Source organism: Tympanuchus pallidicinctus, unplaced genomic scaffold (genome assembly GCF_026119805.1).
Source record: "Tympanuchus pallidicinctus isolate F22 unplaced genomic scaffold, pur_lepc_1.0 scaffold1, whole genome shotgun sequence".
In the NCBI taxonomy this organism is placed as follows: domain Eukaryota; kingdom Metazoa; phylum Chordata; class Aves; order Galliformes; family Phasianidae; genus Tympanuchus; species Tympanuchus pallidicinctus.
Window position 1 is genome coordinate 80,186,304 of NW_026294618.1, and position 22,883 is coordinate 80,209,186.

Consider the following 22,883-nt stretch of genomic DNA (forward strand, 5'->3'; position numbering starts at 1 on the left):
AATAATAATGCACTACTTCTACATATGTTATAGTCCACTGAAGGGATAGCAAATATATCTTATTCAGTCTACTGAGGAAAAAATATAAAACACCAAGGACTGGCAGTACTAATCACAGAAGTAATGAAAATGGCTAAGGGAAATATAATGAGCCCAGAATAAATGTAAGAATATTAGAAACTAAATATCTGTCACAGTGCTCGTTACATGATCGCTTTTATATATATAATATATATAATGCCACCTCCCTTGGTAAAAATTCCCTCAGAAGTTTTTATTCTAAACATAATTCCTATAAGGAGGAGACATAATTTGGAAATAATCTGAAGAAAATGTGTGGATATTTCTGTAGTTATGATTGGTCTTTCCCACTGCAATGACAAATTCTGACAAAATACCTGTACATAGTTGTAGATCTTATACCTCTAATAACAGTTTACTGAAGTACTAAAAACTCTTTATTGTATATGATTTATTGTAGAAAATTCAAGCTTGATAAAGCAGATTAAAAATTCTGATGTAAAATATATTTAATGAAGTCTATACTTCTGAATTATTTAACAAACTCCTAGTACAAGACTGCTTTATAGCTCTGCTTTTGCAGCTTCAGTGCTTACAACCTGCTATCTTAGAAACAATATTACATGAAACGACATTAAAAAACAGTGAAATTAAGCAACAGTAAAGCTAAAAGTAGGTACTACTTTTCAAATATATCCACATTCCAATACAGGCATCCAATTACACTTCTGTATTGCACAGGCAGTTACTCACTGATTTAGCTTGCTTCAACATTTTGGACATTTTAATAGGATTTTTTTCTGTATTTCTAGAAACATAATTTATATTCTAAAATCTTACAAAAAAATGAAATTATTAGCAAATTGCTGCCAAATGTCTGACAGAATGCCACAAACCAAAATTCTATGCTGCGTCATGAACGAGCCATGTGTTTTCTACGCCTACATCCTGAGGCTGTGGACTTGAGCATCTTGACCTACAAGTCCATTTTATTTACAAACTTTCCTGTATCATAGCACAAGCAGAAGACACGCATGCACAGTCCTAGAGGTTGAACTGCTTTCATTGTGTTCACTCATTACCAGTATTTATTGCCTCTGATGTTCATTTAGATAGCAAAGATAATGAACAGCCACCCAACACATGAACATAACCAGTAATACAACTAGTGGGCTGCTTTTAACTGGAAGGACTTCTTACCCTGTAATCCTAGAACAGTTTGTAAGCTACTGTTCACACAAATTGAATAGTTGATTAACAGCAAATACATACAAATATTTTTAGCGGTAGGAGACAGAATCACGCTCTCTATTAATCAGTTCCTTTGTAGCATATAACGTAACACTGTATTTATCACTCTTCTCTCTTGCATTCCCTTGTGCACCACTCATAAAAACTTCACATTTACAGCAACTGCCCTTCTATTATTGTTGATAACATCTAATTGACATGTCAAACCTCCATGGAATGCAGTAAATTGAACCACAGCCTCTAACAAGAACGAAACAGTGAAAAAAGTAAATCAGCATCAGCGCCTTCTCATAACAGCAATAGAAACATACAGAAGTTTGCTAATGGAAGGCAGGAAAACTATAGCCCTTTATCCTACCAAACTGAATAATCTATTAACCTCACGGTCAGAAAACAAAGCCTGCTGACTTCAGGCTCAAACTTGCGTGGGCTGCCTAGAAAAAAAAATGTAAATACATCCATGACTGCAATAATTTTAGCGATGAAACTGAAGTGAATTACATAAAAACAGCAAATGCAACTTGTGTTTCTGTTATTGTGTTGTAGAACAGAGACAATGTAACTGCACTCCTTTCTGGTTCTGATAAAACCAAATTTAGCACATTCTTCCCAAGTCAGTACCTTAATACTGAAGTATACAGAGACAGAGTAGTAAAGTGTAAAATGCAGAAGGGAATCAAACAGATGGAGTGTTATCCTAAAAACCACACCACATCCACAAAGTAGAGAAATTCCTAAAGGATGAATCCAAAGATATAATAGTTTTTCCATTTTGTGATTCATGGATATAATTTGCCCTGGTAAAAATACTACTGTGAATAAATCAATGGCTTCAAACCGTATGTATCTTTACACAGGATACTTGTAAGGCTTAAGACTACACTTGTTTTGTCCACCATAAGAAAATGTTGACTTTTCCAAGTATTAATGAAATTAGATCTCAAATATCAACAACCTAATTAGGGCAGATCCTTAGAAATAAAAGCAGAATGTCACATTTAGCATAAGATGCAATGACATCTGCCTGGCCTCCTGACTATACAGGGAGATGTCAGCACTTGCTATATTTAATGACTTTGCCTGCAAGAAAGGGAGACTGCAGACAGAATAGTAATTCAGCATCTTGTTCATGAACTTTTGGGCATCTCTGTTTATTGGGTTGTTAGATGACCTTATGCAATAATCAATATCAAAGTAAACAAACACATCTGCAAAACAACATTTAAGTATTAGGCATCCCTTTTCAATCTCAAGCAGAAAAATGGGCCAGTTGCACAGGAGATCTATTACTTGCATGACTTTTTGTAGTAATATTGATTCACAAAGGCGCTGAGAGTGTGCATGTACATGCATTCAGCTATAAGCATACAAACATAGACATTTTCAAAAGAGAGAATATGTTCTGCCTCAGTGAGTACAATCCAATGTACTGCCACAGTGCATATGGAAGGATCCTCCTATAGGATAAAAAAACAGGCACTGCTGATACTATGGGTATTATTGGGTATCAGTTGTATTCCCTCAGGCAGAACTGAGCTAACATCCAAACTGACATCAGTAATACTGTGATGTTTTCTTCATTGTCCTCACAGTAATGTGCTGAGAACATGGCAGTCCCATGAATAGCAGAGCAAAGCAAAAAAAGCCATACAACTTTAAATGCATGGAGTGCATGCAGAGCTGCAGCAAAAGAAGCACACGGTAAAGCATTCAAAAGAGACATATGCTGAAGTTAGCACCACCTTGCTACTCTTTTCAAGGCTTATTTAATGAGCTGAAAACTTTCTTGTGATCCCGGATCTCTGTTAAGAAACGTAATTTGAAAAAAACTAGACCTTTCTTAATCAGACTAGACTCAGCTAAAACAAAGGCCATCAAATTCAGTGCTAGAAGCAGTATTTATACACCTCGGAGTGCCTCCTGATGTTCTGAAATTGTATACAACTCTGGTTTCTGTCTGTGAAATCTTATTTTTTATGCTTAATAACGCAAGTCTTATTTTTTCTTTTGCTTTATGAACAAAAAAATATGAGCATATAAACACCAAGTAAAATACGTACTTAATGCCTCGATTGGCTCAATAATTACACAAAATGACCCTTTTTATCTGTCTGACTTGCTTCAGCAGGCATTACTAGCAGCATAATGAACAGATTAATGAGAACCCTCAGTTCATTTCTGCGAAGTGCAACTTGAAATTGAGCTTAACAACGTAGCAATTTCCTAGACATCCTCCTTAACTATATTTCATCTTTGTATCATATGAATGTGTCTGCACAAAGTTCTGCAACTCTGGATAAAACATTTTGATTACCTAGAGTTGCTATGAAATTAGCATCACGTAAAATACTGATGAACTGTGGTTGAAGTATATTCTGTTTGACATAAGAGGTACAAGAACATTTTCACTATGAAATTAACTCCACGTAAAGCAGGATTAGCTGTGGATGAAATATACTGTTAATGTAGCAGATACAAGAACATCTCTTTTCATCTCGTTCCATTCTGCTAACTTGGCAGCTCAGGTGTGAGGCAGAATGAAGGATTATACAAAATTGAGACTTTTTTTTTCTCAGTTTAGGTATGACAGGATAATACATGCATGACAGACTAATAGCAAACAACAGAAAAAAAAATTTGCTTATGGAGAGCTGGAAAGGCAAAACAGCTGAGAAGTGCTCAAGAGGTTTCATTATGGGACAAAACAGTCATATGAAAGTGGTTAAGGAGAAAACAGTGGTTGAAAGTGGATGCAAGTAAATGCTGCAGTGGGGATCATAGACTGCACTGTAGGAATCGGAGGAGAACAGGAGTTAAAAACTGCTGCTTGTGCTCACGTATGAGGAATTACATATAACACAGAATCATGGAATGGCTTGGGCTGGAAGGAACCTCAAGGATCATCGAGCTGTGAGTATGTCACACATACTGCGTGCAGTTATGAACAAGGGTATTCACACTCTTCAAATATTACCTCTACAGCAAAAGAAATGTTTACGTCATGATAGATATTACAAAGATTTCACAGATGTACACACAGGAAAAAAAGAATGAGCAAAATTGAGTTTGCCACTAATACTAGGCAAACAAGAACTATTTTCTTAGTCTGTGCTCTTAAACAACATGGAAAACTCTATTATGCATTCAAAAAGCTGTTTAGAACAGTTAAATTCAAAAGGTGTTTTTAGCCTCAGATCTTTCCAGTGTGTTCTCCAGCTGTGATTTGTTATCAAAGGAAATAAGCAGTGTCTGAAAACTGGAGATGCTTAAGGGACATTGGTTTGACAAAAATCTGAAACACTGGACAAAGTTGAAAATTATTCTTGAAAAAATCCCTGAGGATAGTTAAAGAAAAATAAATCTGTTAATGAATCTTGTGTCAGTGCCTCAAAGGGGCATCACTTGGAAGTATTCCACATAGAAACTATTAAAAAAAAAATTGAGGGGAACTCATTTCAGAATTTAGAAATTGAAATACTTATTGCATAAGATAATAAACAATGGAAATATGAAATTAAGTTTGGAAGCTCTAAAACATCTATCATAAAAACAGTATACTTTGCATATCAAATAGCAAACAAGTTCAGGAGGAAAAAAACCTGACATAATGCAGTATGTTATAAAACTTCTGAAAATAAAGTCATACCCTCCACAAAGAAAATGATAAATCTGTCTCTAAACTACCATATAGACAGTTAATATCAATTGCTATAGAACTGCTCATAAATAAACAATATTAGATATTAGATTTCTTTTTCTCCTACTGGGCAACTGAACATAACACATCTGCTACCATGGATCAGATCCATTTCACAGTAAATACTCATGAGAACATTCAAAATGATACTCAGTTGATAACCTTCACGACATCCTGTTGCATATTTGTCTTTACAGGGCTTCTTTCATCAAAAGAATCATTAGCTTTGAGGCCTGATGTCCAATGGCCTTTAGATCTTGTTTTTCATTTGACTTTCAGCATTTTTATTAGCAAATTTTTCTAACAAGTGCACGTCTCTACTATCCAACACTAACACACTCAAGCCAGCTTATCACACATGTCTTAAGAAGTAGAATGAGACAACGATTGTTTTTTATTGCTGTCATACTGGGTTGAGAAAAGCAGTTTATTGTGGAAATCTACATTGAGAATTTTAAAACTGACAATTACACAGCCACTATGCATTAACTGGCACTCACTTAGGGGAGGTAAGCAAGCTTCCCTGTGAAGATAACAAACATACAGCTTCTGTCTTCAGCCTTTTAAAACTGAGAGAGATAAGGAGGTTAGGAATACTCTGGCAGATTCTACCTTTGAGCACTGAACTATTAATTTACACAAAATACTACGTTAAAAATACTATTAAAGCAATGCAAAGCGGCATACTGAGAGTTTATAGGGAAACTTCATAGTCCTTCATCATCATGTCCCTGAGCACCACATCCAAACGGATTTTAAACACACCCAGGAATGGTGACTCAACCACTTCCCAGGGGAGCCCATTCCAGTGCCTAACAACCCTTTCTGTAAAGAAGTTTGTCCTGATATCCAACCTAAACTTACCCTGGCGCGACTTGAGGCCATTTCCTCTTGTCCTGTCACCTGTCACCCTTGTGCCGGAGATGCAGCAAAATTATTTGGTGATCTCACAAAACACTTGTAAGGCTATGCACTAATGAATGACTTCAGCAAAAGATTTTAACTCCACTGAAAGATTATGCAGAAAAAGCCAGGCGGCAAAGAGCAAAGCAAACAACTCTTATCCATGTGTCTTTGAAGAGAGAAAGAGCGAATGGAGAATATAAAAAGTAAATTCTTTCATTGCACGTATTCCATCTCTTTGAATGTGGGCCCCTGTGAAGTTTTAACTCTCTCCACTTTCATTTGCTACTGCAGCAGTAGCAAGTTATTTGTTGAGAGCCTGCTGAAGGATATTTAACACAGACGTAATGCAAGGAAGAGTAAGCGCAGGATTTCTGGGCACCATCACCTACCTAGAATTCCCTCACATACCTAAAATCTATAAAAGAAACAGAGATAATTTGAGGTACACTTTTTGGAAGGTGTTTGCGTTTCAGTCTCACAAAAAATACACATATAACGTTATTTTGTAACAGCTGGCTTGTTGCTCTGCAAAGCAGTCAAGCAGACAGTCTAAGTCCCACGCAAGGACTTATCTCTTGGATGTCTTTTTTTTTTTTTTTTTTTAAATAGCAAAGTTGCATAAGCCTAAGTAATTACAATTTTTATACTTTTAAGGGCTGGGATGTCCCAGTTTTCATCAAAAAAGTAGGATTTGGCTGAGACAAACCACTGTTAGAATCTGAATAGACTTTGTTTCTTGCAGAATAGACAAATGCTGCATTCATAAATATATGCAGGCTGAAACGATAAGGGTACTGTTAATTCCATCCTATTATGCCATAGTCTAATTAAGGCAAATTGCTAAATGTGGGAATTCTAACTGGCTGCCTAAACCCCAGGGTGAGTCAGGCACTGCACACAAGTTTGGCTCTCACCTATCCCTGAGAAATTCCTGAATTGCTTGAGTCCTTGAAAGGTCTTAAAAAGTCCCTAAAAGTTTTGAGTCCCTAAAAAATCCTTAAAAGACATTTTGAGGAAAAAATCTCTCTTTTGGAGCTGTGCTGTTTGCATAATATACCTATAGTAAAGGAAGGACAAAGACAGAAAGACCAGCACGCTGGATCTGAAAGTCCCATATGAAGTAAGATACCTGTACTCTGCTCATCAGGCTATAGAACATTTCATACAAAATCTCAGACTAGAACACATTAGATAAAGTAGCTTAGATAAGAAATTTAAAACTCTGCACTAGAGAAAAAAAATATTTTTCATACATCAGGAGTACCTTCTTCATTACCTGATAATAGTAAACCAGACAAACTGCACCATCTCTGCCTTACTGTAGAATTATTTAATTTTCTCACTTTCAACTTGCTTCAAGATTTATTTTTAAACTCCCAACAAAACAAAATTAAAAACACAGATCCATACATATTCCTATAAGAGACTGGTTCAATTTTCTTTTATCATTAAAATGTTTCCCTCACTGTACTGAAACCTTGCCCAACAAGTGAGGGACTTGATTCAGTGCATGAGTCACTGACTTGTAAGTCTTCTGTTCTTTAGAACCAGGTCTTGTATTTATTGAGAACAGATAGTTAGAGGCAGTGTTGAACACTATAAATCTGCAGACTTTAAATTTAAGACTATCATTTCATAAGGTGGATATATGTCTGTCAGAGTAAGCTAGTGAAAATGCAATTTTCTAATTCACACCATAATAGTTCCTGAAGCTTTGAGAACTTCCAGAGCAGTTATGTTTTGAGTCAGTACTTTGAAGTATATCATGAAGGTCAGCCACCTTTAGTTCAGGAGTGCACTGATTTTTGTCCAAGGTTAAGGGTTTCAAAAACATGTTTTGAACACAGTGAAAAGATACTTGAACTAGGATGTCAACCAGCTATTTAATCCACACTGCCCAAATGCTTCTTTTGATTGTCCTAGACTATTAGTAACAAAACGTAAAAGAACAGCACAAAGCATTGTGTCTTTTTTCTGGTTTCAGCTTCCCAGTGCTACCACTGCTGGGGCAAACAAGATGATGATGTTTTTTCCATTAAATTGAGATGTCTTTGAGCATGATTACAATTCTGCCTCCAGCCAGGATTTCTGCTCACCACTACCACCGCTCCTTTACAGGCAGTGAAAGCACCTGTCAATTTCTTCTTCACTAACACCCCTAAAACTACATTGTAACTGCATGAAACATAAATTTTAGCAATTGTGTATCAGCAGTGTTGCAACTTGGCACAAGCACAGGACGGGTGAGTTCCGTCCCCATATTAGCTAATAACTTCAGTTTTGCCCCACGAAAAAGAGAAAATGTGTCTTCTGGAAAACTACACAAGAGGGGAAAGAAGAAAGGAAATAGGTTTTTTCAAAGTCTGAACCTCCCTAAGGATCATCGTAAGAATCATTCAGGAGATTGTATAATACCAACATTCACTGAATGCTGAGCATGCCTGACTTCTGGATATGTAGCATGGATAATTTTGCAGCATATCTTTTAATTCCAGCTGGAATTAGAAATATCAAATTGTTTAGGGTGGCCATCAACACTGAAAAATTTTTCCACATTAGATTTTTATCAATGGACTCAATAATTACAGAAAGGCCAATGGAGAGTATAAATCTGGAGAGTATTCATACTTGAATTCTTCTGGTTGAAGTATACACATAAAAATGAAAGGGTTTTGTTGTCAGTTTCCTTTGTTTTTATCTTTTTAAGAAGCATGGCTTTCTTTCCTATGGAAGGGTCCTGTTCAAAAGCAGAGGTTCTGTCTTATATGCATTGACCTCATGATCACCACAGAGAAGACGTTAAGCTTAGATAAATGAGTTCAGTGGTTGACTTATGGTTCGGGCCCTACTCTCATTTCTTCCACTCCTTTCAACTCTGTACAAGGCATTTGTGTGCTCTGATAGGGGCAAAATGCATAGTACTCATCTATCTATTCACAGATTCTGGTTTGAAAGTCTAGATATTTAACCAAATATGATGCTACAACTTTGTGATGCTGTATTTGAACAGTCTGGAATTAGTTATCCACAGGCTATATAACCATCATTCCTTTCATAGTTGAGATGTCATCTATGTAAAGATAGAAAAGAAAAAAGAAAAAAAGAAAAAAGAAAAAAGGAAAACCATTTTTCAGTTCTGCTTTGTGCAAGTACATGGGAAAAAATCAAACTCACTTGCAGGAAATCTTTGTGCGATCAGCCACCATGGTCCATTGCTGCTGATTTGTTGAAACCTCTATGTAGTAGCTGTAGCTTCGATCATCACAGTCCCAAAGCAGTAACCTAAGTATGAAGAAGCAGTTGAGTATAAGTAAAACAAATGCCAAACCAAGATGCTTACTTATGTTTCCTAGTCCTGTACTTCTGCCTCTTAATCCTTTTTATATTAATTTTATATTAGTATGTCTCCAATGCTCAGGAAGGTCTTTACTGTTATTGCCATCTCAATGTTATCTCTATACTTATTATCCTAAGGCCAGTAACTGACTTAAAATAATCATCTTACTAACACTATTCTATGACATTCACCCAATTACTTCTAATTTATTTGAAAGTCAGTAAATGAACTAATCTATTTGGCAAGTGGCATTGCCTCCTTTAAACCTTAGTCAAAGATCTTTTTTCAAAGGTCATTTAAAATGGGAAAGATAAAAAGATTCTGCTGACTAAGAGGATTACACTGTCTTCTTAACTAGATTTTTCTTTTTTCTTTTTTTTTTTTGTAAATATATAACAACGTGTTTTTTTTAAAGGCAAGTAAGAAAAATGGGAAGTCTCAGTTCTAATTTATCATAATATATATAAGGAAGAAAGCATGGAATTCTTGAGAAAATTGCTAAGGAAAAAGGAGAAAGAAAGAGGTCTCAAAGGACCCATTCCATACGCATCCTCACAAATGTGCATCTCTACAGGAAGTGGCTAAACAGCAGAATATCCCAAGTTGGAAAAGATTCACAAAGATCACAGAGTCCAACTGCTGGCTTCGCACTGCACCACCCAACATTCAAACCCAATGTCTGAAAGTGTTGTCTAAACACTCCTTGAACTCCAGAAGCTTGGGACCACAACCACTAACCTGGGCAGCCTGTTCAAGGGCCTAATCACCCTCTGGTGAAGAACCTTTTCTTAATGCCCAACCTGACCCTCCCTGATACAGCTCCATGCTGTTTCCTCGGGTCCTGTCACTGTCACCAGAGAGCAGAACTCAGTGCTGCCCTTCTGCTCCCCTTGTGAGGAGCTACAGCTGCCATGAGGCCTTTCCTCAGCTCTGGCCTGAACAAACCAAGCACCTCAGCCGCTCCTCACACTCCTTGCCCTCCCAGAACTTTCACCATCTTCATAGCCCTCCCTTGGATGCTCTCTAACAGGTTTATGTCCTTACATCATGGCACAGAAACCTGCACCCAGTGCTGGAGGTGAGGCCACACAGTACAGAGCAGAGAGGGACAACCCCTCCCCTTGCCTGGTGGCAGTGCTGGGCCTGGGCACCCCAGGGTATGGCTGGCCATTGGGGCTGCCAGGGCACACTGCTGACTCATGTTCAACTTGCAACCAACAGAATCCCCAGATCCTTTTCAGCCCCTCATTCCCAAGTTCATATGCACATCCAAGATTGCCCAGTCCCAGGTGCAGAATCTGGAATTTCTTGGACTGAAGTTAAACTTCATGCTGTTGGTGATTGCCAAGCCCCCCAGTTTATTAACATCTCTCTCAAATGCCTCTCTACACTTGAGGAAGGCAACACCATACCTTCAAGACCTGTATCCAAGTCATCAATGAAAATATTAAAGAGAATTGTCCCTGAAATGGAGCCCAGCAGAAACCCACAAGTGACTGGTCAACATCCTGATGAAACCCCATTTGCTTTTGTCCTTTGAGCTGGACCTGCCAGCCAGTTGTTCACCCATCAAGTAATGTATTTGTTTAACTACACACTAGATACTTTGTTCAGAAGGATACTACAAGAAACAGTTATCGAAAGCTTTGCTGAAATCCAAAAAGCTTGTATCAATTATTCCCCTGTGAAATTTGGGTAACCCTGTCATAAAAGGAAATTAAGTTCATTGAACAGGACTTTCCCCTTATGAACCCACGCTGTCTGTGACCAATGACTGAATCATCTTTTATATGTTTCTCAGTAACCTCCAGAACAAGCTTCTCCATAATTTTGCCACGCGTTGACTTGTGATTGACAGGCTGTAAATACTGGTATCTTTCTGTTTCAGTTAGAGATGACTAGATGCAAAATCAGCATGATGATAATAATGCTCTTCAAACTACCCAAAATTTTGAAAATGCAATATTCTGAAGTGCACAGTCCACATTATGTCTGCTATGAAAAACCATGCTTTGCTGATTTTGTTGTTATTAAAACCCTTGTTCTCTGAACCCTAACACAATACTTATATGGAGAATATATACCATACTGCAACATACTGGCAATTACTAGTTGTTGCTATCTCTTCATCCTCAGGTTCTGTTTCCAGTGCCAGCTAACAATTCCTAGAGCAACAAATTGTTGGATTTTGTTTACCCTGGAAATTGCTAGTTAGTCAATGAACCTGCTATAGACAAGTAAACAAAGAGCAGCTAACCATTCCAAAATGGCTACAACTGCACTGATGACTTAAATCAGAGTAACGACAGCCACACACAGAGAACTGTGAAAGTCATGTAAGACAGCCAATCTGGGTTCATTCTTTAGCTGAGTGGAATAGCTACTGCAGATCCACACTTTTCAAAGAGTAATAGACAAGGATCCAGTAATGAAAATAGCTGAGACGTTTGAAAAGAAAAGCATCTTGTGCCACTCTGCAGATTTTCCCAGGCAAAGTTTCAAGCTGTCTCTCTTTAATCATATTTCAGAAGAGTGTTCAAGTTCTATATTATGAATTCACTTCTTGTTGAGAAAATCTTTCTTGCTTTTAGCTGCTACTTCTGCTGGAAGAAACATTAACTGCAAACATTATTGCTCACTTCTAACATTGAAAAACAAGACAGCTAGAGGGGAAAAATGACCTCACCATTTGCTGAACACAGAATCCTTTCTCTTACAGAGAAATGTTGTCCAAAGCAGTAGTTGGACTCTTCAGAAAGGGCTTATTAAGGACGTGTGACTGTATTGTTGCTTTAAAAACAGTGCTATTTCCTTCTGTTTAGAGCAATCTGGTTAGTTCTTTATTTTCCATTTTGGAATCCTAGCATTCAAAGTGGAATTGGGTCTACAGGACAGGCAGATTTTAAACAAACTCCCTCAATGCCCTCAGCTAAGCCCAGCTCATTAATATTATCAAAAATAATGAGCCATCAAAAGTAGCTTTAAGAAGCTCAAACAGAACACTTAACAGAAGCCTTTTTGTACATTTGAATACTCTGCAAATGAAAAAATTCAGAGCTGGCAGAAAAAATAAAAATAGTTGCCCACAGCAACATTTAAGTCTTAACTAAAAAAACAAAAGAAAGAAACAAAATCCAACCCAAGGCCTCATGAGATCTTCCCCATTCTGCTTTTCTACAGCTAGAAGGTGTTCAAATACTGAGACTGAATGAAGCACACTCTCTGTTTTAAAAAACAAACAAACAAAAAGTTTATGAGTTAAAATCCTTCATCTGTTAACTACTAATATTATGGTAGTTGAATTGATTGAATATCTATGTTTAGATGAATCTTCCAAATGTTAGAAAGACAGAAAAGAAAAAAACATACATAAATTTGTTTTCTTTTAAATGGTTGCTAAAATGTAGCTAATTATGGTTTTCAATAGGATCCTTTTCGTCATAGAAGCTCAGTCCTGTTTCTTTGATCAAAGTTTTCAAAGAGTTTGAGTACCAGAAGCATGCTAGTGAATGTAATTACAATTAACAATACTGTAATCAAAACTGGCTTGGCTTCTGAATAAAAGGCTAACTGGAAATATGTATAACATGTACTCCTTTTAAGAATGTGTGCAATTGCTCTCTCCCAAAACAACTTAGCCCAAGTTAAAAAGCTTGAGAAAGCATATGACTTGGGATTATTACAAAACAAACAAACAGTGAAAGAAAAGTGGGAAGATTCTTTCCCAAAATAATTCAGCATGAATGCTTCATGAAGTTTTTTCTTCCTTTGGGACTTGTGAAAGAAAAAAAAAAATTCTTACTTCATCTCTCTGCAGTATCTCTTGTAAGAGACAGGAAGAAGACTTTACCATAGAGTCTAGTTCAAACTTATCCTGCATGAAATGCCTTTCTGGATAAGCAGTTTGATAAAACGGATATTCACCAGTGCACACTGGGCACAAGGATCACTTTTTATGCCAGGTACAATAATTTTTCAAACACATCCCAGGCAAGTTACCAGGATAAACTTTTGTAGAGAAACTGTGTTTTGCTATGATGGATATTAATTCACTTCAATGAAAATGTCAGGACTTGCACTGGAAAGGCAGCTCTTTAAAGTAAAATTCCCTGTGACCCTAGAACTCTCTATATTAAAATAAAAAGTTAGATTAGCTCTTGTTGGTAACCTGTGCCCTCAAGATAAAGAAGGAAAAACTGCATAAAGCTTTATCCACATCATTCTTTGGAAGATCATGAGTTTAAACATATGGCTAATATGCCACTTCCTTGGGCATTTAAGCGTAAGCCTGTAATCATTTAATGTGATACTATTTTTTCCATCACATGCTGAAGATGCCTCATTTTACACAATAACCAGTTTTCAAATGTAAATAAAATTTCATGTTATAGGTATGGGAAACTGACTGTATTGTCTGCTACATCAAAAGAGGCTGCTGTACTTTCTCAGCAGTACCTCCCTGAATGTCATGTGTTCCCCTGTGATTGACTGTTCTGTGCTTGTGTGAGTATTCTGTGTTGTCTCTGCAGAATCCCCCCAAAGACTGTCACTGTTCAGTTCAGGCTGCTATATAACTATTTAAACAAAAGGTGATAGCAGAATACCAAACAACAGTGGTGAAACTTACATGATGGCATTCACTTTCTAAGTCAGCATTTATCAAATACAGCATACATATTTCATAGTATTATGCTCATAAACAATTCGCACATGCTTACAGAAATTCCAAAGACAATAGAAAACCAAAACATGAGGTAATGACATTTGTTCAAAAATGGGGAAAAAGAAAAGCAAGCTCATGGAATGAGTATTTTTTTTATAAAATTATAATCACATTTTTTACTCTGGTTGCCTATAATCTCCTTATATTTTCTGCAGCAGAAAGTTAATCTTTTTTTTTTCCAGGATACTCCAAATGAGTCAAACTCCTGCATATTTTCCACGTGCTTAATGCAATCGTTTATTCTGAGTCATGATCTCACGCTCAGTTCAGGCAAGAATAGAAAATGAGCAGTAAAGAAAGAAAAAACTTTGTAAGGAGAAAGTGGTATTGAATATCAGAAAGTGTAAAAGCTGTACAGGATGATATATAAGCAAACAAAAAACACATTAAAGCTTCCTGGTACCACTTATTAATTTAAGAATTAATCTGAATACCAATAACAAAAGAGTTAACCATAAAGTATGGATATTAATAATAAAGTATTCAAAGAGATTAAACGGGGATAAATGTTTAATCTACTTTCACAGAGTTGCAATACATTTGTATTTACTTTAATCTGAAAGCCACTATGGTACAGAAGAATTCTGCCTCCCTCTGCTACATGTTATTATAGCAAGTCCTGCTCTTCATTCTATTTTGGAAATTCATAGAAAAAATATAAAGCTATCAGCCAAAATTGCAGTGTAACAGCATTAGTTTTCTGTACAAGATAAATGTAGGGGGAGTTAAAGCTATTGTGATATGGCAGGCATTCCAGTATTAAGGCTTTAGCCATTTAAAAGTTAAAAAAAAGGGAATTATATCATGTCTATTATGTTAAACATGCCAATTGCTGCCTTTCTGCATCTAGTTATATTTAATATTTTTTTCTGTCATTGGTAAGTGCCTTTTCAGAGAGGAAAAACAGTGAGGTTATTTTCTCTCCAGACAGACAACGGTACAGAAGAAGCAGCAGAAGTATGTTTTTCCCTGCTGACTGTTTCAAGTATCTCATGAGCTGTAGTATGGAAGAGTAATACAGTCATTATATTAACTAATAAATATATTTTTAAAATTTCTATAATCTAAAGACATTCTTTATTTATAATTAATTTCAAACAAAAGCTTTTCCAGTTCTTTTCTAGCAGAATTGTCTACTGATCACTGACTAAAGGGTCATAAATAGGATCCAGGGAACCACAGGCCTGTCAGCCTGACCAAGGTACCAGGAAAGGTTATGGAGCAGATCATTTTGAGGAAGATCACATGCCATGTGGGGGACAATTGGGGGGGATCAGGCCCAGTCAGCATGGGTTCACAAAAGGCAGGTGCTTCTTGATCAACCTCATCTCCTTCTATGATTGAATGACCCATCTGGGGGGTGAGAGGTATTCTTTTCCCTAGACTTCAGCAAAGCCTTTGACACTGTCTTCCACAGTATTTTCCTAGAGAAGCTGGCAATTATTGGCTTGGACAGGTACACTCTGCTGGGTAAAGAACTGGCTGCATGGCCAGGCCCACAAAGCAGTGGTGAATGGAATGAAATCCAGCTGGCAAGTAGTCATGAGTGGTGTCCCCTAGGGGAACTACTTAGGGTTTTTCCTATACAATATCTTTACTAATGACCTGGATGAAGGGACTGAGTACATCCTAACCAAGTTTCCAGACAAAACCAATTGGGAGGAAGTGTTGATCTCCCGAGGAGTAGAAAGGCCCTACAGAGGGATGTGAACAAACTGGATAGCTGGGATAAAGTTCAACGAGAACAAGTGCTGGGTGCTGCACTTTGGCCACAACAACTCCAAGCAATGCTGCAGGCTTGGGGCAGAGTGGCTGGAAGACTGTGTGGAAGAAAAGGCTGTGGGTGTGCTGGTTGACTCTTGGCTGAGCCAGCAGTGTGCCCAGGTGGCCAAGAACTCTAATAGCATCCTGCCTTGTATCAGATGTAATGTTGCCAGCAGGAGCAGGAAGATGATGTATTCAGCACTGGTGAGGCTGCAACTCAAGTACACATTTGCCAATGTGCCTTCTAAGCAATTAAGGCCACCAACAGCATACTGAGTTGCATCAACAGGAACTGAATCAGCAGAAAAAGGGACAGAGATTATTCTCTCTTATTTGACACTCATTAGACCCCTACTGGTATACTGTATCCAATTTTGTATGCCAATACAACATCGATATATCTAAGCAAATCTAGCAAAGGACCACCAAGACATTCTAGAAGCTGGAGCAGGTGCACTGAGAGACTGAGGAAAATATCTTGCTCAGCCTAAGAGGGCTTGAGATGGTGGAGGGATTCTACAGCATTTTTCAATACCTGAAAGCAGGTTATCAAAAAGAATGAATCAGGCTCTTTTCTCAGGTACACCATGGGAGAAATATAAGACAATGTTCATAAACTGAAGTTCCAGATGGCCTAAAGCCATGAGAAAACAGGAACCACATTAAAGAGAAAAAATGCATGGTGTGGAAAACTAAGTATTGGAGTAAGCTGCCCAAAAAAGTTGTGGATCTCTTTTCTTGAAGGTTTTCAAGACCTGTCTACATAAAGCCATGAATAAGATGGTCTTAGTTCTTTCCTGGTAATGCTATTTTGATGAAGAGGCTGGACAAGATCACTTTCTCAAGTCCTTTCCAACATGACTGATTCAAAGATACTAAAATAAATTGACAGATCTGGCAGAAAACACGCAGATAACATATACTCAAGAATCATTCAGCTCTCTGTACATTTGAGCATATTTGATGCATATTTGAGCACCAATAGCCCTGCTCTTCTCAATACTCAGAGTTTAGTTGCCATAGTAACACATTTTGACTTTGAGGCTTTCTTCACTGGAATTCTGATTTCTAGAAACTAAAAGCATCTACTACCCTTTCAGTTATTTGGTTTTTTGTTTTTTTTTAAGAAAAAAAAAGTTTACGTATTTAGTATCTCTGATACAAACATACTTAATGGCATGCTGATGTCTCCAAATGTAAAGGATGTAGACTTTAATTTCTAATTCTTCCATTAGAATCTAAACCCAATGACTCAGTTTCTGGGGGAAGAACAATTCATGACATTCTGTAGTGTGGCTAGCCTAAAGGAAGTGCTCCTGGAAATGTTATCCTAGTGGAAGAATGAGGTCGAGGAATTTTTCAAGTAAGCATAATAGGAAAACAGGCAATTAATACGATTTAATCCGGTCTGGAAGACCTGCTAAAAAGAATAAATAAATAACTCTTCCACTTGCATTAAGATGAAATAGTAAGACTTCCAGCTTTGCGTCTGTATGTTACTTGACCTTTGTTCCAGCCATAGATTTCCCAGAGTCAGAGATCTTTGTCACTGTCTTCCACATTGCAGAGTAGGAGACACGTTACAGAGCCATGCCAAAGAAGCAGCTGCTATGTAGTAAAACCGCCTTCTCCATTTGAAGGGGCATCCTTTCCTCATCTGCCTATCATCTGACACAGATATTAGCTTAAAACACTTGTTTTTTTTTTCTAGGCAGAACATGAAAATGAAAGGATGACATACTGCTAACATCTCTCTCTCCAGGCAAGGCAGGATATCATGTCTATCAGATCCTGATGCTGCTGCTGCTTATTATTGTCATTTTTTAAGGAAAGATGTTCATTTTGCTTGTATTGTATATGCAGGAAAAGCCATGAAAAACAGATGAGACTGATCTCATATATTTAGTATAGCACATAAACAATTAAATGCTTATTCACTTAAAAATATCTAACAAAAATGGTTATTATTTCGCTCTATATGCTTCCCAATTGTGCAATTATTTCCTGACAACCAAAAATCTCGTTCATCTAATACATCATTAAATATTAAGTTTTATTAAAAACAAAACAAAACAAAACCACCAACAACAAAAAAACAAAACCAAAACAAACAAAAAAATCCAGAACTCCTGCTTAAGAAGAATAAATGCTAGCATTATATTTAATACAGGAAAGCCAAACTATTGCACTAACTTGAAGTGACAGTGATTCACCAATTTAAAGATAGCAGAAAATTCTAAGGCTGGGAGACAGAGGGACTATGAAATGAAAACAATACATTTTAGTTAATACACTCTTCTCTTATTCCTTCACATGTGCAAGTCTCTGCTGCTGCTTCAAATTTAAGCTCAAAGTGGCATGAAAACGTCGTAATTACATTTTCAATTACCTCTTTAAGGATATCCGACTACCGTATCTTTTTAGTTTTCTACTTGCGATGCAATACTTAATTTAGCAATAAAAACATCAAACTCAAAAGCATAAAATATTCACTGCCAAAGTGGAAAACTGCCAACTATGCTTTTTATTCAACTTGTTGCACATGGTGAGAAGAGTGCTGGACTCACAGTATGCATAACTTGTGTAGCAAGGAAACAGACAAATCAGTACACTTGTAATGGATAGAGTCTGGATTTCTGACTTTAAACTTTCATGTTTATAATATCACAGCAGTGCTACAAGCTGAAAACAAAAGACAGAGCTTTGGAAGAAAGGAACCATTTATTTTCATGATTCAGGGATATTGGAATTTTGTACTTTTTTTTCTTTTTTTCTCTCTGAACTCAGTTAGAAAGTCTACTTTTCGGAATACGAATGTAGTAGTAGACAGAGAAGAGGATCCAAGAAAACCAACCACAGTCCGAGGCATTTTTTTACACCTCCTTACTGATTATTTCCTTCAGCCTAAACCGTTTTAGACTTCCTTTTTTTTCCATTGCTGGAAAACAAAAACTGGTAATTATGAAATGTCACATCTCACTCACTAATCAACTAGTCTAAAGAGACAACTGATAGGCAGATGGCACAGACTGTAGCAATATATACCTATCTTGGGCCTCTGCTGCTAACAAGGACCTAACCTGCAGTTTCTACATTCACTCACTAGAGCTTCAGCTTCAGAAAGCTTTCTTTTTTATCACAGAATTAAATTAAGTTCCTGACAACACACTCTAAATTTACAGAGAACAAACAGACATCAAGACAAGGTTTTGAGTGCCTGATTTTGTTAAACAAAATCATTTACATTCTGAATCTGAAGTTGGAAATTCTATTTTCTTCTTCACCTGTTTACAGTCCTGTTCTTCAAACTATTTCCAAAGCACAAAGGAAAACTGAAGAAGTGCAAAAAGCTTTTACGTTACCCAAAAGCTGGTTTGTCGTATCCACAAACATACCCACTGTGAGAACAGACCAGAAATACAATCCAGATCTATATAACATAATTAATCCAACACTGTAAAGCAATATTCAGTTTACTGTGCCCTTATAATATACTTCATATTCAAGTTAAGAGCTTCTGATAATTGTATAGTGAAAAGTAAACCTAGTTGACTCTGATATGATGGCTTTCCTCAATAAATGTTTCAGTTTTCACAATGAGATGCATATGAAGAACTGCTCATACTGTGATCACAAGTGAGGCTGCAATTGAATTTCTATTCTACTATAAATATACATCTTTAATCTTACAATTTGACTATTACTATTATTATGCCTTTGAAATACAATATTTTCTGGAATTGAACTGCTGTCTCTTGACACACAATTCATGTATTTAATTTTTAACATAACCATTATACTGAAATAAAAATGTCAAAGGACAATTACTAAACTAGACACCTCACTACCATAATTTCCAAACACCCTTTATTCTAAAGAAAATAATTGTATTCAGCAAAAGTCTCACCGTTGCCTTTAATTTAGAGAAAAATAAACCCTCTTACCGTATAGATCCAATCATGTAGGGCTGTGCCAGTTGCACTACAATAGCTCCACTCCCAAGCTGATGGCACGTGTACCCAGAATCCCAATCATAGTTTTTTGTGTCTCCATTCAACAAGGCATTGCGACTTCTACTGACACCCTCAATCACACTGGCACAATCTGCAATTGTTGCAACATTTTCAGAAGGAACTGCAAATTAAAACATGAGGAAGATACACACAGTGATACAGTCAGAAAACAGCTCAGAACTCAGACAGTAATGATAGTCATTGCCAGCAAAAAGACTGGAAAAAAAAAGCACCCCAAAACTGTGTTATCAAAGTATGGTCAACACAAGGAAACATTAATTCTTGTATAATATAAACTATGAAACTCTGTTATACAAGTGCTTCAACGTTTATTTTTGGAATTACATATTCACCTAATTATCTAATTACCTTTGTTTACATTTAAACCAATACAGAACTCTGTCGGTAACTGAGAGACTCCCAAACTTTTTGCATCTCATCATTCAGTAAGATGATGATTGGACACATAAAAGCTATGTAAGATGCTCTGTTCATATGAGACATCTATGTCTCACTCTTTTTTCTTTTTAGACTCTCTAGAAAAAAATTCAGATTAACAAGGTTGCAAAACGCTGTTCTCTGAACATGCAAAAATAAAGGTTATCTGTTTATTCTTTTTATGTGGCAAATCACATTGAAAACACCATTTTAGCTCAACGATAATAAATATTCTTTGAAAAAAAAGCTAAGACTGTCAGTTTCTGATGAAGAATGACCAATGTATGTGTGGTAACAACGAACAATTCAACACAATTTCCAAAATCTCATGCCAAACAAACCAGAAAAATCAGAAAAAGAACAAATAAACCAAAAGATGAAATGCATAAAAAATTTGAAACACTGACAACTAAAATCTAAGGTTATTTGAATTTTCACATAGGGAAACAAGTAAAGTATAGTATAGATGAAAATGGATTTATGCAGCATCTTAAATCCACTTCAGAGTGAAAACTTAATAACAGACAGTGATTTTCCCTAAAATATATATTAAAACTGCTATATCATCTGAAAATAGCTGACATACTGCTGTATGAAATCTCAGAACAAATTTTAAAGTCTCTAGCCACAAAAGAGCTAATTTTCTCTGAGGAGCTAGGATTCCAGTACCTGAAGGGGGCATACAGAGAAGATGTAGAAGGGCTTTTTATAAGGGTATGTAACGATAGGACAAGTGGCTTTCAACTGAAAGAGGGCAGATTTAGATTACTCGTTTGGAAGAAATTCTTTACCGCGAGAGTAAAGAACAATTTGCCCATAGAAGCTGGAAATACTCCCTCCCTGAAGATGTTCAAAGCCAGGTCGGATGGGGCTTTGGGCAATCTGGTCTAGTGGAAGGTATTCCTGCCCACCATAGGGAGTTGGAACAAGATGATCCTTAAGGTCCTTTCCAATCCAAACCATACTGTGATCACATGATTCTGTGTTTTAAGTGTGCTAGTGGTGCTGGGAGTAGAATCTTAAAGTGGAAAAAAATCTGCTCATTTGCAATGTGCTCATAAAATGAGCTCACTGGCTCATTACAAGCCAAGTAATAATTCAAGGTAGCGAAAAAATAACAGTTTTCCCCAAATTTACTGCACTATCAAACTTGATAACATCACTGTGTGCTCATCAGAAACTAGTAAAGTCAGTGCATTCTTATTCTAGAAATGTCTTGATGTGGTATTATGAAACAGAGACATTCAGAAATTCTCAGATTCCTATGGGGAAGAAAGAAGCAGACGTGAGGTGTACTTCACTAGAAATTATCTGAATAAAGCAAAGATCAACAATGCAAACAATGTCCACAGGCATCAAAACAGAATTTGCCTTGGTTTTCTTTTCTTCCCCTCTTCCCTGGCAGTAAGAGAACTTTTTGAGTACCCATTTTACTTAGGCATTAAAGCATCTTCTATACAGTGCTGCTTTTTGTAGGAAATAGAAGCTACCAGGTTAAAAAAAACATGTACAAGATACAATGTCAAAATGAATTTTCATGCCAACACTCTGTGGAATATTCCAGACACTCCATGAGCTACATAAGTCATTAATTGAACACAATACAACTCAGTTCATAAAATATTTTACCTGTGTGCCCTCTAAGCTTCACCCTGCTCATTTTCACATTTATATTTCTGTACTTATCCACAGACTCACAAGATGTTACCCTGATTAGCCTAACTCCTTAACAGCCATACAGAAACTGTATTAGTGTACATTAACTGCCTTTTTTTTCCTACAACGGTTAATTAGAATGTGATTCCAACTAATTGTAGCATGCAGAAGGTGTCATACTGCTTCTTCTCTCTAGGGGAGTCTGCCACTCCCTATTTTGAATGTTTATTATCTTCTTTAATATCTGCTTGATACATTTATTAAAAACACCATCTGGTGGGGACTCTGATCTGTGCTGTATTTTCAATTCTTCTGGTTTTCTTCCTTTCTCCCATTAGATTTTCTGTTTAAATTCGGGTCACTTGTTTACAAGCATGTACTGCCAAAAACCAACAGTCTTGTTTCTATCTTCTTTTTTTTAATTCATCAAGCATCCAGCTATTACAGTAACCAACTTTGTTAAAGAAAACAAAAGAAGAGATTACAAATATGGATTTTTTTTTTCCCCACTGTTTATACTCTCACAAATTGAATTTGCTTTTAGGGAATGGAAAAGATGTTTGCTAGCAAAGCATGCACATTCTGCAAGCAAACAACAGGAGGTGATTGAAGTTACATTATGGCAGCATCAAAATATTTATTAAAACTTACTTTTTTCCTTGGTCTTAAGCTGCAGTATGGAGCAATGAACTGCTTGGTAGTATATTTAATTATAGTAATATTATCTTAATAAACTTGGATGCTTTTTAATCCGTTCAAATGCTTCCAAAATATCTGAGAAATAATCTGATTTATAAAGTAAGCTTCTACTAAATTGTAAACACCAATATATGCCATGGATACTGCAACTGCTGAAACATACACAGTAATGCATACCACAGGCATTACATTGGAATGTGAAGACTTGAACAGTCATGTCTACAGCTTGGAAGAAAGAAAGAATTACAATTTTGATGGATTTGAAAAGAAAATTCCACTAATAATATTTTTCAACGTGCAATTGTCAGGTTGGATTAAAATAATTACATAGAAGACTGATTTTTCAGGTGCTGAGGCTTGTGATTTTCTGATCCCCAA

At 36.6% G+C, this 22,883-nt stretch overlaps 1 protein-coding gene and 1 long non-coding RNA gene across 2 annotated transcripts in view; both read right to left on the reverse strand.

Annotated features, from left to right (window-relative positions):
- The window catches only part of LOC128086990 (uncharacterized), a 435,001-nt gene that overhangs the window by 91,411 nt on the left and 320,707 nt on the right, over window positions 1-22,883 (reverse strand). The window lies entirely within an intron of this gene.
- The window catches only part of BTBD9 (BTB domain containing 9), a 110,122-nt gene that overhangs the window by 16,143 nt on the left and 71,096 nt on the right, over window positions 1-22,883 (reverse strand). The window contains exons 9-10 of the mRNA XM_052693216.1: window positions 19,644-19,833; window positions 9,050-9,157 (exon numbers count right to left, since the gene is read on the reverse strand). Of these exons, the coding sequence (XP_052549176.1) occupies window positions 9,050-9,157; window positions 19,644-19,833 (298 nt within the window). The remainder of the gene's footprint in view (window positions 1-9,049; window positions 9,158-19,643; window positions 19,834-22,883) is intronic.